Genomic DNA, 19,816 nt, shown 5'->3' on the forward strand with positions numbered 1-19,816 from the left:
AAAGAAATCAATTGCTTAGCACAAATTGTTTGAGAGTCAACAAGGCTTATTATAGCTATTGGTATTGGGGTTATTATTTGTAGATTAGATTATTTGTAGTTTTGATAACCCTGAAACCGCTCTGATACCACTGTAATAACCTTTGCTCTAATCTTTGATTGCAAGCTAATGTTTGACTGATTGTTTTTGTATTTTGATGTTTTTTAGTTTTTTTATATAAAGATTTGCTTTAATAAAACAACAAACTCTAACTATTAAATTACACCAACTGAAATTGAAAGTCAAAATGACTGTATATATTAATTGCGTAAAATACTGGAAGTAAGAATGCAACAACTTAGAACCTGTTTTCTAAAGGCAATACAATTGATCTTTCAAAACTGATTGGCAATGTTCCCCAATCTAGATGCTCGATTTGATCTTCAAATTTGCAGAATACAATTGTGAATGAATTATTCAATCACTTCTTGGCTCCACGTTATTGCCAAATATGCATTGATGTTCCTTGAATGCAAATTGTAGGTGGAGGGAACTGGATGCTGAGTAGTATAGGTAGATCACACATCTAATATGCAGATAATAGTTCCAAAATGATGAACATAGGCCTACAAATTCATCTGCAGCTATTGAAGCAAACCCTGAACGACTTGAAATAATTTGCAGACTTAATGTGAAATGCCGCCCAACCCAACAAGAATAGAATTGGCTCAAAGTGATAGCTTCTATTTTCACTAGGGTTAATTTTTCAAATTTATGGTAAAAATATGAAATTGACTGTTAAGGTTGTATTTATCTTGTTTCCATTCGTAGAAGAAACCTTAGAAAATCTTTCCCTGATCCAGTCATTTCTGTCAATTGTCCCAAATGTGAGGTTTAGTGCTCTAAGTTTTTGATCCTCATCTCATATTGCAAAATCTCCATGAATTTGGTCTAAACCCTAAGCCTAGGTTTTTGAAATTGAGTGGGTTTTCATTTTGTCTAAATACATTGTTTCTTACGATGTTACGATAGGGAGTATCACAAGTAAGGGTTTTAGGTCTCTCGATCTCAGGATTAATGTTGTGTTGTAGTGTTGTGGGCGAGAAAAGAAGTCTTCCCGACTATACAATTTCCTTTATATCGTATGATCGTGTATCAATTTAAAAGGTTTGCATTGCAGCTATCTTTGATGTTACAGCAAGGAGGTTTATCACGGCGTCGGGAATAATGAAGCTACGATACTACGAAAAGGTGGACGTCGAAGGATTGTAAAGGAAATATTGTGATGCTGCGATGATATGGTGGCTTATGATCGTAAGATCGTAAAGGAGATAAAGGCAAACAAAAGGTGATGTACTGTCAGACAGGTGTTTGTTTCCTAATTGGTCAGAACAAATGTACGAATGCCAGATGTATGCGCTGTCAGGATTAGTGGGACTAGAAAATGATATTATAATATATTCTGCATGGTAAATGGTAGTCTCCGATCTTATGATGAGCGTTTCATCGTGAGATCTCAGGGTTATAAAAGGTGCCTCCCGATATCACGATTAAGACATGGTCATAAGATTGCACATGAAATTTGTTAAGCCGCTGATGCTATGGTGTGAAGGGTTAAAGGTTTGTTGTGACATCTTAAAAGCTTGAGAGATTACCGGAGATGTTACGAAAAGGTGAATGTAACTGTGATCATAAGATTGTAGGCTAAGAAAGGATAATTTGCGATGCTACAAAGCCGTTTTGCCGTATGATCGTAGAGGAGGATAAAGTGAGTGCCGATGTTGCGACAACAAAGGGATCGTAAGGTCATAAAGGATCGTGCCATTGTATTTGACTGTTTGCCAAGGGTTTTTCAAAGGGTTTTCGTAACATTGGAAAACCATTTTCATAACATTATGATGTTATGAAGGGTCTTTTCGTCAATCTTTGTCGTAGCATCATAGCCCTTGTTTTGATAGTAAAATAAAACCATTTCTTTAAGCTAAGAAACAATAGTAAGGTTCTTGACCAATAGGATTTGAATGTAGTACAAAAAGTGCATTGTTGGATATTAATGGTGGCACTTCATTGAGTTGATAGAATGGATTGATATCGTATTTCAAGCATGCTGAAATCAATGCAAGGTGAATGTTGATTTGCACATATTAATTTGTGAAGATTTTCTCTTTTCACAATCACAGTTCGCCATTTACAGAGAGAAAGAATTTGATCAATTGCAGAGTTTTCTGTGCATTCCAGTTTGCTATTCAGGACTTCCTTGGGAATAGAGCAGCTGTTATATCCGATGTTTATTTGTATAATATCAAAATGCTTGCCAAGGAAGTAGAAGAAATTCAACTCTTAGACATGGCAGTTCCAGAAACTTCAACCTCAAAAGGAGGCAAAACCGGATAGAAGAAACCACAAAGATTTGCTGAAAAATGGATAAAGCTTTTTCCAGGTTCTTCCAACACAAATTCTGCAGATGATCAAGGTTTTATTGACCCATACGCCCTATGCAAAGGTGCCATATGCCTTGGTGTTACAGGTTTAGAACTTTTCAAATAATTCTATTATAACAGGGAGAAGAAAATTCCTGTGTGCAATCCGTGGAAGAAGAACCTTTGCAAGTTGATATTCCCAGAGGTCTTTGTAGATGTAGACCTGATGAAGGCCCTTTTTCGGTGTTATAATCCGGCCACAAAATCTTTCCACAGGAGGGATGAAACTATTCTCTGTACCCTAGACCGAGAATCATTCACTGAGGCTTTTGGATTAGATGGAGCTATGGGTCAGCTTGTAGATTTGAAGGATTTACAAAGAAAATTTGAAGCAAACACCAAGGCATACACTAGGATATCAATGCTACAACATATTCCCATGGACCTAAAAGAAGTGGGTGATTACCCTAAGAAGGTCGACAAGATGATGCCACTGGACAAATTCAAGAATTATTTTGTTAAAACTGTATATTGTGTTCGTAAGGTGGTGGGTAAGGATGGCTCCAATATGGTTTATGGGGCAGAATTCATAATTGCAAGAGATGTACAAGACGCTTACCATGCTGGGGAATATGATTATGTCAATCATATTCTAGAAGTAATGCGAGAGAATATTGCCAGGGGTCAGAGTGGGGAATTAAAGGATTTCACCTTACATCACCATTCATTGTTGATGCACCTGATTCTATACAAGAATATAGGGTACATAAGTTCTGATTTCATCGATCAAACTTCTCATATAAATGGAAGCCTACCAATGCAGTTATGGACATGGGTATGGGACAACACCTATCATTTTTCAATAATTTTAGTGCTGTAGCTATGAAAATGTTAGATCTAGGATATTTTAGGGCTCTTGATATATTGAAGGGCCTTTTGAGACCAGCCCTACTTCTTGAGGGAAAGAGACTTGACCATAATTGGGGAGATATTTTCTTATTTCCCACATTTTCTTTGATGAGAGTCTATGGTTGTCCCTAGCCATCCCATATATTGCCTAAATTTATCCCTCCTAGGCTAGGAATAATTGAGTTTATATGGCAATTGTTCATGGTCAACGGGGAGTATTTAGGACCCAAGGTGCATAGAGGAACCCTCTTATGTAGGTGTTTTAGGATTGGTGATTTTACAATTGGCAAAGAAGCCTTAGACCAAATCCACTCTTTTGTTCACCATTACAATTTGTGCACTGGCCCTTATAGAATGTATGACCCTGATGGTTGGATGAGGGTTGCCCTTAAGGAAATGAGAAATTATGTATTGCCAAGCACCAAGGAATTGCCTCATGAGGATATTATTCCAAATGTAGTGGCAGAGGGTGAGGCAGCTGACAAGCTAGCAAAGCTTGATGATGTCATAAGGGTGGAGGAAAGATTTAAAAAGAGTAGATCCCCAATTTGTGGGATTCTACATGGATATCCCTTATCCTTAGAGGATTAGGAAGATGGTCATACCATGTTGAGATCATGGCTAAAATGCCAAAGGGCCCAATAAGAGAAGAAGATAAAGTTTTCGCTGACAGCCCTGAGCTAGATGTAACCCTTGAGGTAGAAGAGGAAGATGCCCCTCAGGCATCATGGATGGCAAAGGGAAACAAAAGATAGAAGATTGTCCACATTCTTGCTCAGGTTAAACAAAGGACATTACAAATTTTACCAGGAACTAGTCAGTATTTTGCTGACTTAAGACATAATTATTTACAAAACAGAATTAATGCAGCAAAAAATACTCTCACAGATTTAGAATTAGCAGCAGCAAGGCTAGATGATAGGATTATCCAAGCTCAGCAGTTTCTTAGAGGATGATGAATTCATCAAATCCATTGAATTCAAGAGCTTGTTATATAAAATAAAACAGAGTGAACTTGTGTTGAAAATGAAGCTAGGAGAGTCTAATGAGCAGAAGATGGAATTGATTGAGAAGCTACATGCCTATGATCCTGAGAATGAAGTAATGACTCTAGAGGAGGCCAAGGAATAAGTGCAGAGAAGCGACATGTTACTAGTGCTTGGATGGGATTTGGAGCAAGCATTTATGCTTGATCAGATAAGGAGGCAAGAGAGTGTCATTTCTTATGAGGCAATTGGTGCAGATGGATTGAAAAGAGGGACTGGTTTCAATATTCATACCAAATCCCTAGCAGTCTGGAGTATGGTCCTTGCCTCAAATAAGCCAAAGCTAATGGATGTGCAAAGTACTGAACAGGGTAATATGATTGTATGGACTCTACAGGACACCTCTGGTACAGAGATTTTCAAAGCATTGAAACATTTTTCATTTATGAATGAAGCCAAGGTAGAGGAAATCGAAACAAGATTATCCAAATCCATACATGATTACATTGATGTCAGGAAGCTCTATGAAGATGAGCTTAGGAACAGCCATGTGTATAAAGAGAAAATTGTAGAACTTAAGGATAAGATTTAGGAACTTGAGAATGAGGTTGCATCTCTCAAGGAGCAACTTGCATAGGCAGAACAGAGGGTTATTCCAATTCAGAGAGAAGAGGAACATGGAAGACAACAACTAGCCAAGGATACTGCTGAGGCTCCAGTGCAAACAGAGGAAATGGAAGAAGAGGAGGCATTAGAACCAAGAAGAATGAGCATTGATGCTCCATCTACTCAAGGAGGAGATGTAAGGACAAAGGTCCTTAGAAGTATGATGAGTCACAGAATTGAAGTGTTAAAAAACATGTCTCAGTAGGCTCATCATTTTTATGTTACTTTACAAAGTGTTGAGCAATTTTGCAATGAGGCACTGTCATGGCTATCACCCACTTTTAATCTTTGGGGGCCATATATTCAATTCTTAGAGAGGCTAATTGTATTGATGGCTACGAAGCCAGATTTGCTTGACAAAATAATTACAGTGAAGGAAGGGATTGGAGCTAGTGAAGGAATTGATGGGTTTCTTCATTGGGAAATGGCAAGTTATACAGGGGAAATTGAATGTTTTATCTCAAGGATACAACCCTATATACCATCAATTTTGGAAATTGCTACCACGGTGAAAGATTGGAAGGACTGGTCAACATCATTTGACAATATTTTGACCCAAGAGGCTATAGTGTCAATTATTGAAGATGTTTTAGATATCCCATATAATAAATTGATTGATTCCCTGTTTAAGGAAAAAATAGATTTAAGTAAATTTATTGTTGAATCAAAAGTAGTCATGGATGCCAGGTGGACTAAGGCTACTCAAGACTTACAAGAAGTGAAAACTACAGAATGGCCCACCAAGAGAGAAATATATGTATGGGAAGCATTAGGAGAAATTAAAGCTCTATCGGCAGGAGGTAGCTGAGATATTTTGTGAACAAGACAGATAAGGTACAAGGAGAAGAAAAGATCAAAGGCCTGATATAAATGTTTTTCTGCCATCTCAACCACTCATCTGTTTTTGATCAATATTTTGGAAGAGTGTTCTGTGCATTTATTTTTCCCATCTTCTAGAAGTTTTTGTGTATCCATTAAATTTTTGACATGTGTCCTCCTCTCATCTGTAGCTTGTTGCAATCCTATATATGGATTTCCAAGATGAGAAGTAGAGGTCGGTTGTCTGTAGAATTTTTCACATGTCATGTATTATTTTGCAGTCCGTCCATTTGTTTTGTGGTCATTTAAATGAGTTCATTTGTATGCATACTCGAATACAAAAGGTGAATATTTTGGGACAAAAAGGCTTTGTCTCTGTGTCATATTATGAGTTTTATAGCAGCATTGAGATTTAAATGAGAAGGATTTATCCTTAATTATCATTATCTTTGAGGTTTTGTCTCCTTTTCGTATATTTGTAGCCTTGTGACTGAATGGACAAGTTTTCCTTTAGTGTAATGCAATTCAATCAATTGCTGCTAATTTAAAGTATTGGGTAATTGCTTTCTGTAATTGATAAGTTTTAGGGTTTATGAAAAGGATGAGAATTGGAATGAAACTTAGAGTTTAATGTTGACACTCTTAATCACAAGTTGATTAAAAAGGGTCCAAGTTTGCTAGTCTTTGACTCAATATCCCATTGGATAAGGCACTAGTCCATTTCAAAGTTCAAGGTTATACTAATAACTTATTTAACTATAGGACATTCACAACAAAAAATCAATTTACCTTTTTATGTGTTGAAGAGATAAAAGTGCTGGTCATTGCTTATTTGTTGTTACTTTCTTTAGTTGTAATTGGCTATTGTAGTTGAGAAGTTTGTGAGCAAGTTATAGAAGAATATTGACCATTTCTACTAGAGGGAATAATCTTGCAGAGGAGAATATCAAGTTAATAGGATAAATCCCTTAGGTTTGCCCACCTTGGCTTAGTAGAGCCTAAAGTGAAGTGAGTCCTGATGACTCTGTTAATGTTGGCCTGGAACTAAGATTTAGCCTTGCTAAATATAGGATTTAGCCCATCCTTAGGCTTGTCCATGTCTTTGTTTCTTGGTATTTGGTTTAAATTCACCTGATATGTTCTTTACCATATTGAACTCCAACACAGAGATCACCTAGTATGCACACAACACTTGAAACACTACCCTCTAGATACAATTGGGCAAACAATAATGCCACAATTCAGACCCACTCTTGCCTCAGTAGATTTATAACCATTCCTCAATGATATTATTTCACAGATCCATCGGGAACCTCGAACAATTAATCTCGTTAGGCACAAATTTAACAGTAGGAGAAAACTGACAAGTTCTTATACAATAGCAACAATTTGCACAACACTTGGAACAATTCTTAGAATTTCACCAGACCCTCAGTTAGATGATAAAGAAGAAAAATATGATATTCAAGATGATTCTCCTTAGCCACAACAAATACAGTAGGAGACATTGGCCAATTGTATACTTCTGCACAATTGCCAAGAACTACTTAGAATCTTAGACTCAACCCTAATACTTCACCAAGGGCCATACAATCAAAACTCAGAAAAACCACAAAGGTAACAAAAACAAATAAGTTATCCAAGCGTGCTTTTTCCAATGAAATGAGCCCATATTTATAATTGAAAGTTTCCCAAAAGAACTCATCTTCAGGAATTGTGAATTTTTCCCAAATTAACTCAGCTTATGAACTTTATAATACAACTCTTTAAAACATTATCTCTTAATATCACTATTCTAATAATAAAATATTATTATAATAATGCAATTATAATAATTAATTGACAAATATGAGCTCATGCAATCAATGACCATATCCACTGCAGGTGATAACCAATTGCCAAAGCCACCCATTGTGTTGCTAAAAATAACAATGCCAAAAATAGACTTACTAAAAATAATAAGTCCACAACTGGGACCCCAAATTACCCTGTCAGCTCACAAGGGTTGCTATGATGAGCTAACTCCATCATCTGCACAAACTCGCCAAAAACAGGGACATGACAGTCCTCCCTCCCTGAGATTGCTTGTCCTCAAGCAATCTAACATCATACTAAAATCTCCACTAGTATCCCATAAGAAGCAAGTGATGTTGTTGTCCTCACTTAACCAACTGCATGCCAGTACGATCATCAGAACCAATAATATGAGCTGCAACATAGCACTGAACACCTGTGCTGATGAGGTAAAAATCAGAGCATCACTAGCAGACAAATTCATAGGAGATCTCAACACACTCTCCTTCATTGTATCTACACAATCGTCTTGCAAATAATGCAGCTTAGGCACACACCAACTCTGCACCTGATACAAATCATGAACATGTGAGTCAAATATCAAACTATAAACACTCATCACGTTATAAACTCTATCATCAATATGATCATCTCTATCATTATCTTCATGCTGATGTATGACTCATCCTCAATTGTGTCAATTTAAACTCACACACCATGATTTGTTGCTCCCTTCGGTCTCAATGCACAAGTTTGACCTTTAGAGAAGGCCCCTTGCACCAATAGGAGAGTTGTTGCCTCCTCAAATCCTCTCTAGCAGTGTCATCAGATCTCCCCACTGACTTGCCCTTGTCCTTAACAACTGGTGGGGACTCCTCATCATAGGCAGAATAGCAGAAAATTTCAAAGCAATCTTGATTTGAGAAGAGGACTCCAAGTCTTGTGCCTTCCTCATCGCTACCTATAGAGAAGATGGGTCAAATGACTTCACCCATCCATGAAGTTGCCCAGTCAATCCCTCCATAAATAGCATCATGTGTCTGCATTGCAATTAATCATAAATCATGACTAGAAGCCTCAGGAACTCATTGATGTAACTATTCAATCTACCATAGTACTTCAGCTAAACCAACTAACGAAATTACACCTCCGGATTCTTCCTATGAAATCTCTCGATCAGGGGATCCAAAAAATCTTGTCAAGTTATGTGATCACGATGCAAAGAATCTAACCCATTATACCACTAGTCATGGGTAGCTCCATCTAGATGCAACACTCCAAATCTGATAGCGTCAACCTCTAACATAGGACGAAGAGCCAAATATGTGTCGAGCTTATGGATCCAAGCTCAAGGTGTAACTCTTCCGGTACCATTAAAGTGCTCCAACATCATCTTACTGACAGCTTGTAACTTTGCTTGTCAAGGTCTCTACCTCTCAAGTGCCAACCTTACCCTAGAATGCTCTCGTTTCTGAGTCAGGAACCTATCAGAATTCAGATGATATTTAATCACCTGCGGCAAACAATCACACTCCGCAAAGTGTGCGTAAGGAGATTAATTGTTGGAGGTTCTCAGTGGATCTATGATGTGATATATAGAGGGGGTTTGAATTGTGACATTATTGTCTAGCAAATTGTATCTAGAGGGCAGCGTTTCAAGTGTTGTTTGCATACTTGGTGATCTCTGAGCCAATTCTCTTCTTTCTAGGTTGGGCAGCATTTCACATCGAGTCTGCAAATTATTACAAGCCGTTTGGGGTCTGCTTCAACAATTGCGGGTGGATTTGCAGGCCTAGTGTTCATCATTTTGGACCTGCGATTTGCCTATTAGATGTGCATTTTGCCTATGCTAATCAATGTCCAATTCCCTCCACCTGCAATTTGCATTCAAGGAACATTATTGGATATTTGGCATTAACGTGGAGCCAAGAGGTGATTGAATATCTCTTTTGGAATTGCATTCTGCAAATTTAAAGATCATATTGAGCATCTAGGCTAAGGAACATTGCCAACCTATTTTAAAAGATCAATTGTATTGCCTTTACAAAACAGATTCTAAGTTGCTGGATTCTTGCTTCTAGTATTTTACGCAATTAATAAATGCAAACATTTTGACTTTCAATTTCAGTCGGTGTGTTTTAATAGTTAGAGTCTGTTAGTTTATTAAAGCAATGCTTTCTATAAAAAATCTGAAAAACATAAAAATACAAAAACAATTAGTCAAATATTAGCTTATAGTCAAAGATTAGAGCAGGGGTTATTATAGTGGTATCAGAGTTGTTTCCCAAAATCCATGATACCAGACTTGTAAGAATAATCCCTCATACTAGGTACAATAACCTTGATACCAACAGATCTTACAATGTGATATACATTTTATGTAAATGTTGAACCAGATCATGAGGAACTATATCTTGTAAATCAACAACTAAGTGTTAGATGTCATTCACTTGATGGTCTATGAGTTGTTTGTATAGATATATAATAGGTTTTTGGTGAATATCATATGTTGATATTTTGCAGGCATTACCTTATTGAGTACTTGGTGCATATCACGTGGTAATATTCTGGAGACCAATACTCATGATATCAGATATGATATCAACTCTTATTTGAGTACTTAGTGAATATCATATGTTGATATTCTGCAGGTCATTACTCGGAGTATTTGGTGAATAGCATATGATGATATTCGAGAGACCAATACTCATTATATCAAAATGTTACTCAAGAGTATTTGGTGAATATCATATATTTATATTTTGGTGGCCAATACCGATGATATCAAATGTGATATCAAAATGGTGGATATCTTCTGATCAAAGACATTCTTAAAATTCGCCATTCCTAATATTAATAATGGTGTAATATATGACGTGTGTTTATCCTCCCTAGCTAAGATGAAATATTGATATTTGATAGCTTCAGTCGGATAAACCTATATATAGTTATATATGAGATATAATTTATATACATGTATGCATTATATTTGAGATATAAGTTTATTGTTATATGAGAGAAATTAATATTATATATATATATATATATATATATATATACATATATATATATATATATATAAAACCTATATGTAATTATATATGAGATATAATTTATATACATGTATGCATTATATTTAAGATATAAGTTTATTGTTATATGAGAGAAATTAATATTATATATATATATATATATATATATATATATATATATATATATATATATATATATATATATATATATATATATATATATATATATATATATATATATATATATATATATATAATACACACACTATATAAAACTATGATTAAATTTGTTATTATATTAATTCTCTGATTAACGAATATATATATATATATATATATATATATATATATATATATATATATATATATATATATATATATATATATATATATATATATAATACACACACATATATAAAACTATGATTAAATTTGTTATTATATTAATTATCTGATTAACGAATAGGCATGTCCCATGAAGGGAACATGTCTTTCCATGGCTTATTTTCAATATAAATAAGAGATCGCTGTCATTTGAAAAACATATACCTTCATAGGTAGTGCCATTACACTTGCAGCCATTACTATTCTTGGGTTTATGCAATTGCTAAAAGAGTTTTGTCGAGGGATTTTCATAGCTGGCAGCACCTTGGGCTTATTGATCAAGAAGGGCTCAATCACTTTGACAGATGCAGTACAACAGACATTTGACTATATAAAGTAGGTGATGGAGTGTAATGGTCATGTAAGGGCATTGAAGAGGCATCTTATTGCATTTAAGAGCAGGGAACACAAATGGATAGAGAAAATGTTTTGTATTTGTGATAAGGAAATGATAGCCACAATGTATACCTTGGCTAAATTCCAACAATGCTTGGTGGGAGGTAAGCTTGTAGAATGAACTGATCATAACAGCCTCAAATACTTCCTGATTCAAAAAGATTGAAATGAAAGACAACAGATGTGGGCTAGCAAATTGAAAGCATATAATTTGGATATAGAGTATGTTGGAGGCAAGAAGAATGTATGTTAAGGGGGGAGGAACGCATGTTAAAAGGAAACAATATATTCTTATTTTTCTACAAATATTCCTAAACAGTTAAGCAATGTGTTTTAAGTTTAATAGCATGGATATAAGTTTCTTTTCAATGAGGATTGTTACCAGGAGCAGTAGACAATATGATGGCAACTTTTAGGAATTCGGAATAAGACATGTTATATATATATATCTGTTGCTTTGGTTTGTATCTTGAACATATAATGATTCTTGTACCACTCTCATTTGCAGTAGACAATATGATGGCAACTTTTAGAAATGCGAAATAAGACATGTCAGCGCGTGCGCGCGTGCACGCACACACACACACACACACACACATATGTATGTATGTATTTGTTGCTTTGGTTTGTATCTTGAACATATAATGATTCTTGTACCACTCTCATTTGCAGTAGTGGTAATCCAGACTTAATCATTTTCCTCACACAGTCTTTTTTTAATTATGTTGAATTCAAAGGGGCAAAGAGCATGGAAATGGAGATTTTTCCTGTCTCTTTTTGTTGATCCATCATTTAATGAATTTCTCATGTATTGATGACTTGATTCTGTTTTTATAATTCAAATGTCAGAATATGGCTGATGCATATATTGTCCACAGGTTCTGGCAAGGCTCAATTCCATCCGATCTAAGTCAGATGGCTTCACAGAATTGTCTGAGAAAGAAGCTAAGGTATTCATTGTCTAGTCCAATGATCATGTCCACAAGACATAGCTTTACCCATTTTCTAATCCAGTGTTACAGTTGGTTTTTTGAAGTTAACTTATCAATTGAAAATTTGACTTTATTTCTATTGTTATGGCCTAGGAACTGGAAGAGGGAGAAATTGAATTGGAACTCATGCAGGAAGAGAAAACAATTAAAGAAGGATTGAGAAATAGTAGCCAAACTCATCAAACAATAAAAAACTCAAGAAGTAAGAAATGTTACTGTGCAGTAAATACCCAGCTTTATGGTTTGCTAACCTCTGATTGTGATGTTTAGAACAGTTTTCTGTCAGGAAAGACATGTTTTAAAAAGGGAAAAAAACTTTGTTTTATTGATAGGATCACCTATAAAGCACACTCATCAACGGCTACAGGAATTGAGGATGCAAATACGCGACATGTAAGTGGTGATGTATTTAAGATGAAGCTGGCAATAATGGTTATTATGCCTCTTGTATGTTTGAAAAGTAATGTCTATTTTTTCTGGTTTTTGTAAATACATTTGATTTGAAAGTATAACTTGAATGTATGAGATATAGGTGATTACGATAGATAAGTAGGTGTGCCCATGGTAGCAATTCATTTGCACAATATTGACACAATTTAAAAGAAGTTCACATGTAATATGCTTACACTGGTACAAAAAGTTCCTCAAGTTTGAAAAAGATGTAGTAGTTGTAAAACTTTAAAATATCCAATTTTATTGTATGTTAAGGTGCAACTATATTTTGCAGAGATAGAAAAAATCATAATTCATTAAAAATGTCAATCATGGAAAAAAGTATGAAGTTAAAATTGACATATTTAAAAAAAAAACGGACTGCCCCTTAAATAGTAGTCTGTGATGACATGGAGCACAACCAACAGTTTTAGTGGTAGCCCTGTGTTTTTTAAGAACTAAACTTTCATTTGGCTATATACTAGAAAGGAAAAACAAACCTCAACATGGTCTGAAATCTAACTTCAAATGTAAATATATTTGAAGTAGAACTTAAAGAATTGTTTTGTAATCTAACTCTAAATGAGTTCTCCAGGTTGCATTAATCGATTCTTTAACCTGTTTCTAAGAATGGAGAACATCTCACGAGTGCTGGGATGAGGAAGAAACTATCCTGACTAGGCATTCTCTCTAGGAGAATGCCTTGCAACAACCTTAGCAGCTGGGGGACATGCAGACATTCCATAACCTTCTCAAGCAACAGGATATCCCCAGTATATTTTAAAATAACAGTTATATCGCTTTAAGGAAAAAGCTAAACTTAAACCTCAAAGAACTATAAATATATATATACAAGTGCTTTCTCTATTGCAACTGCCGAAAGGAAGAGAGGAAGACCCTTGCAGACTCTATAAAAGACCCATTTAGCATAAAAAGAACTGAAAACAAATAAAAGGGTACATGTGCCATGAAGATCCTTGCTGCCCACATATCCCTTCTCTGATTTGAAGGAATAAAAAATAAAAAATGTTGTGTTATGCTGGATTAAATCTCAAGTAATTGAATTTCATCTACATTTTTGGCTTGGTGAGTCCATGTTGATTTCAGATAATGCTGCTATGGTAATGGTCAAATTATTTAGAAATTAGATATAATGATCTTGGTGAAAATGCGAGGAATTCTGACACGTACATTGTTGTTGCAACTTGTGATGGACTTCTTTGTCAAATTCTATTCCCTAGCAGGTCCCATAACTCAAAACATTTAGAAGCTCATGATTGACATTAATTAATTTTTAAGACAGACCTTTCAAGAGTGGGGGTTGTGTGTCTTTTTTTATCCAGTTAATGAAATATGATGAATTGCAACATGCTTATATCATCTTCGAAAACAGCAACTATGGAAACATTGCCAAATTTTTCTCATGTTTTTAACAATATGGCTCACATTGAGACACTGGAGAGTAGAGAAGATTACCCCACAAATTTTGACAATGGATCCTCTTAGTCAATGTTACCATTTTAACTCACTTGGAGGGTGGAGACACATTAGGATCTATTGATTATGATGCAAAATAATGTACAACATTACAGCTTTTTATAAATTTCAGCTCCTATTTTTTCGTTTGCAGATTATTTTACTATTATCTTATGGTTTATGTCATGCCCAAAATACAGGGCAAAAACACACTGTTTTTTAAAAAATAAAATAAATTTAAATCTACCATGTTAATACCGGCTGACTACAACTTTCATGACACATAAGGTTTTGATGTAATTTGATATGTTTGTTTCACAAGTTAATGTATAGGTACACTGAAGGACAGATACAGGGTCCTCTAACAAGACCATAACACTTCATTTCAGTTTATAATCAATGTGTAGCAGTAGATTGCTAAATTTGAACATTCATTATTTAATTGATTTCAACATTATTTCACATTTAAATTCGACCCTAATATAACACTCTCACTAACCATCTTTATTAACTCATCCTTTTAAGGTCAATTTTAATTCCACAATATCAATATTAATAAGATTAATGTTATCAATCTTAACTTAAGCATTACCAATACTAATTAATATCACAAGATAAATAATATACATTTTAATTATATTGAATTTAATTTAAAACAGTATATTATTATTTTATTTACTTTTCAAATAATCCATACAAACATCAACAATCTACTAACCATAAAAATCCTAATTCAAAATATTACTAACTAATTAAAAATATTAATGCCCTTAACTATTATGATATTAACATTAAAACAAATAACTTACTACCTCTAATATTTGATCCAATCGTTAACCTTAACAAATTAACTAACTATTTGATTCTAACATCGAAATTCAACGACTAATCTTATCCAATTATAAAGCTAACATTAAAATTTAGCAACTATCTTAAAAACAAATTATAATTTTTTAAAAAAAAATAACATAATAAAACTATCTAACTTTAATTATTTAAAACAATTTAAACACTAATTATTAACTCACTAACTAACCTACTATCATTTAATAATATTCTAACATTTAAAAACATACTAATTTAATTCAATTGAATGAAAACTAAGTTTATAATTTAAATCTTACTAAATTCTTAACTAAAAAAAAAAACAATTTCTAAAAACAAACATATCCTAACATTAAAACTTTAACTATAATTTAAAAAAAAAAAATAATAACTAACTATACTAAATACTAAAATTTAAAATAAAAAACTACTATACTTAAAAAGGAGGGTGGGTGAACACTCTTCCTCTCTCAAATTTGCCACTAAATAGGATCCCAACTCAACCACTTACAAAATGCAATAACTGCCCCACTTGGCCTAAAGGCTTCTAGAGTCTTCTAACTCAATCTTGTCATTAAGGCTAACCTCAAGGTTGAGTTTAACTTATCCAATTCATGGTGAAACTTCAATTTTCGCAATAAATTTAAAATGGGATATTTGGGTGATCACAAAAGTGAACAAAAGGGGCTAGAGGGGTGGAAAATGCCCCCAACTCATACATATACCCCTAGATACTTAGTTTTCATGATTTTTGGCCTCTAGGACTATTTAGGGACCTATCAAAATGCTTGAAATATTTGGACTTCCTAACAACCCTAAAAAATGCAAATTTATCACTAATTTTGTTTAGGATAATTAATCTCGATTATCAACTGATTAGTAAAAAGGTCAATAACCTAGTCCAACTTAGATGTTCAGGTTACTTGATTAATCCTACTTATCACGCTAAAATGCATATACGAATCATGAGTGTCAAGCGATACTATAAAATTACTGTTACAAAACATTAACACTTAATGATTACAGAATGATACACATTCAATTTACGATACAAAAGAGATACGAAACGACGGGGTCTGCATCTTTCACTACATTCAACCCTGGCTTACAAAAACTGTATATAGGGTTTAGTTCTGATTATTCGTTAGATTTTCCGACTAAAATATCCTGCACACTCAATGTACGCATCAGTAGCTCGAGAAAGTCACATATATATATATATATATATATATAAGACTAACTCATCAAGATAATCACATAATCTAAAACATAAATCTTTCAAATAATTAACTATTTATCTCATTTTTACTCATATACTTAACTACTAAAATTGCATAATCAAAGTGTTAATCAAAGTCTTAATTCTACATTCACTTTCTGTACTACGTCATGAGTATACATGTTCATGAAACATTAAATAACATAATTAAACATCTCAAAGTAAAACATCACACGACATAAAATAACATAATAATGTCCAATGTATTTGACAGTGTCTCGACATATTGAGTCATGAGTATCAAAATAATAATGTATCAACTATGCTATGATGGGTCGGGGCAAGGCCTCACACCTAGTTCTCGGCCTGGAAGAGTCAGGTTCCGTCGGGCAATAATACAAATAAGCTCTAGCGCTAACTACTCATCCGACTCCGCCTGCAAGGCATTCCAATCTATAATGTGAGACTTGTCATAAATGTATCCTCTAAGTACAGAAACATGAAACACATCGTGGATGTGTGACATGTTAGGTGGCAAAGCTAGACAATATGCAACAGGTTCTATCCTCTTAGGATCTCGAACGGTCCAATGAACCGAGGTGCCAACTTAGAGCCCTTTTCGAATCGAATCGGACTCTTGTGTGGTCGCACCCTCAAGAGGACTTTGTCTCTAACTTGATACTCTCAATCTATCCTTTTCACATCAGCATACTTCTGCTGCCTATCTTGTGCCTGTCTCAGGCGTTGTCTAATTAGGATCACCTGCTGTTCCATCTCTTTGATTAACTGAGGGCCAATAGATACTCGATCCTCGATCCTATCCCAACTCAAGGGTGTTTTGCAAGGTCTTGCATGCAAGGCCTCATAAGGCGGCATACCTATGGAGGAATGGTTCCCATTGTTATAGGAAAACTCGACAAGATGCAAGAATTCCTCCCATTTGACCTGATGGTCCATCATGTACATACATAACATGTCCTACAATACCTAATTCACTCGCTCGGTCTGATCGTCGGTCTGAGGATGGTTCGCTGTACTGAAATTGAGCCTAGTGCCCAATGCTACCTACAACTCTCTCCAAAATGATGAAGTGAATAGTGAGTCTCTATTAGAGATAATCTTATGGGGAATGCCATGAAGTCTAACAATGTCCTGTAAAAACAACTGAGCTATGACTCGTGCTGTGTATGTAGTACACATGGGTGAGGAGTGGGCAACCTTGGTCAATGTGTAAACCATCACCAAAATGGCATCATGGCAGTGAGAAGACATGGGGAGACCAACAATAAAATCCATAGAAATAGCATCCCACTTCCACTCTACAATCTCATGAGGTTGAAGAAGCCCACTTGGATGATGGTGCTCTGCCTTCACCCTTTGAATCTCGAGGCAACTTGCAACAATGCTAGCAAACTGCACTCTCATGCCTGGCCAGTGATACAGCTGCCTCACATCTGCATGTAACTTCTTAACACTAGGGTACGTTGCATAAGGTGCTCTGTAAGCCTCAAGTACAATGAGCTCGTGCAAGTCCCCAATGGAAGGTACATACCAGAGTAACGAGAACCGCCATAAAATCGCCTGAATCGGCGATTTGGCAATTAGATTCAGCAATGGCGATTTTTTTGGAGTCGGAAATAACCATTGCCGATTTCTTCAGGTGAATCGCCTGAATCACCGATTCAGGCGATTCATCCAAAAATCGCATGAATCGCCTGGAAAAATCGGCAGGAATCGCCCGCGGCCGCCCGCGGCCAATAAAGTATAGAGTTGTAAAATTTAAAAAAATTGCTTGTTTTTTTTACTTTGTTTTTGACCTATTCTCTTTGTTATAACCCTAAAGGGCCTTCTATTTGTTTAACATGAGTAGAAGAGAGGAAAAGTGAGAGAGAAGAAGAGAAAAGAAAAGCCATAGGTTTCTAACCGGCAAGAAGAAAGAGCACAAAAGAGATCAGCAATCCATTTGGGGAGGCCATCAATTGCATTGGGAGCATTAGGGAGCCAATCTCAACACTCATCAACTCATTTGCAAGAGGTAAGTGCTCTTTTTTTTTTTGCATGTTAGTGTATTATGCATTTTTTGTTAAATTTTTATAGTTTTCAAGATTTTTAGTTTAGATCTTGAATGTTCTTTATTTTTACTAAGTTGCAAACTAGGGTTTGTTGTTTTGTAGCTTTTATTAGCTTCAAACTTTGATATTTTACATATAAATTTTTATTGCAGCAGCCTTTGCTTTCATTTTTTGCAAATTCGCAATGGGTAGAAAAGATGAATGTTGGAAATATAACGAACAGTTTCTTAGAGGAACCAATTATCAAACAAAATGTATTTTTTGTAAAGAAAAAATAACTTCTGGGGGTATTTATAGATTGAAATACCACATTGCTGCTATACCTGGACACGATGTTACAATTTGCACTCACCAAACTCCTGAGGCAAAACGCACTTGCTTAATGGCATTAGAAAAAATTGAAAAAGACAAAGCCAATAGGAAAATGCAACTTGAAGGGTTAAGGGGTATTGGCTCCCATGTTCCCGCATCTGCATCTGCAGCCGCATCCACATCTGCATCTGCATCAGCTTCTGCATCTGTAGGTTGTGTTGGAGAGGGTTCTTCTAGGCCTCCTTTTTATCCTAGTTCTTTTGCTCGTGCTAGTGCTAGTCGGTCACATACTGAGACAGAGTCCCACACCAACCTATTGCAGCCTAGAGTGCGGAAAAACAGAATGGATAGTTACTTTGTGCCCCGCACTACTTCTGGTTCCCAAACCACGCTTGAGGGCATGGGTTTGAACAAGGAAATTCATGATGCTGCCAGAAAGGAGATATGCAAATTTTGGTACTTTTGCAACATTCCATTTATTGCAGCCAGGTAATTGATTCTTTTTTCGTTGTTTTCTTTAAAGTTAAAATTAAAAGTAAAAGTAAAACTTTAATTATATTTACTTGTTTTATAATTTGAGTCTTTGACATCTAAATTTTTATTTGTGACAGGGCTCCTTATTGGCAGAACATGATAGACGCGGTTGCTATTTGTGGTCCGGGGTTTAAAGCCCCAACTAAGGCTGAGTTGAGCGGATACCTCTTGGATGAGATGGTAGAGGACATGAGGGCTGAACTCGAGGAGAACCGAAAGGAGTGGATTGCAAAGGGTTGCACCATCATGACTGATGGTTGGACAGATAGGAGGAATAGAACACTCCTCAATTTTCTTGTATCCTGTGGAGGTAATTGATCATTCTACTTTCCTACATACATAATTGTAAATTTTGATTTGTTGAATGCTAATTTGTTGATGATCCATTTAATTTTAATATTCTAATTCGTTGTTTTGTTACTTGTAGGATATACTATGTTCATCAAATCCATTGATGCTTCCGCACATGTAAAAAATGCCACATACTTATGTGAGGCTATTGAGGAAGTCATAGCAGAGGTGGGAGAACAAAATGTGATCCAGGTGGTGACGGATAATGCAGCAAGTTA

General features: G+C 35.2%; 2 protein-coding genes across 7 annotated transcripts in view; both read left to right on the forward strand.

The window, feature by feature from the left end:
• LOC149574814 (uncharacterized) overlaps positions 1-19,816 on the forward strand; it is a 281,315-nt gene that overhangs the window by 202,637 nt on the left and 58,862 nt on the right. For all 6 annotated transcript variants that reach the window (XM_089814646.1, XM_089814650.1, XM_089814651.1 and 3 more), the window contains exons 20-22: positions 12,264-12,335; positions 12,471-12,579; positions 12,710-12,770. In XM_089814646.1, the coding sequence (XP_089670772.1) occupies positions 12,264-12,335; positions 12,471-12,579; positions 12,710-12,770 (242 nt within the window). The remainder of the gene's footprint in view (positions 1-12,263; positions 12,336-12,470; positions 12,580-12,709; positions 12,771-19,816) is intronic.
• LOC149574815 (uncharacterized) lies at positions 18,442-19,675 on the forward strand. Its single transcript, XM_089814652.1, has 2 exons — positions 18,442-19,202; positions 19,325-19,675. The coding sequence occupies exons 1-2, from the start codon at positions 18,586-18,588 to the stop codon at positions 19,563-19,565; spliced, it is 858 nt and encodes a 285-aa protein (XP_089670778.1). The 5' UTR covers positions 18,442-18,585; the 3' UTR covers positions 19,566-19,675.

The sequence above is a fragment of the Cupressus sempervirens genome, chromosome 2 (genome assembly GCF_028749045.1).
Source record: "Cupressus sempervirens isolate cs-2001-9-10 chromosome 2, ASM2874904v1, whole genome shotgun sequence".
Classification (NCBI taxonomy): domain Eukaryota; kingdom Viridiplantae; phylum Streptophyta; class Pinopsida; order Cupressales; family Cupressaceae; genus Cupressus; species Cupressus sempervirens.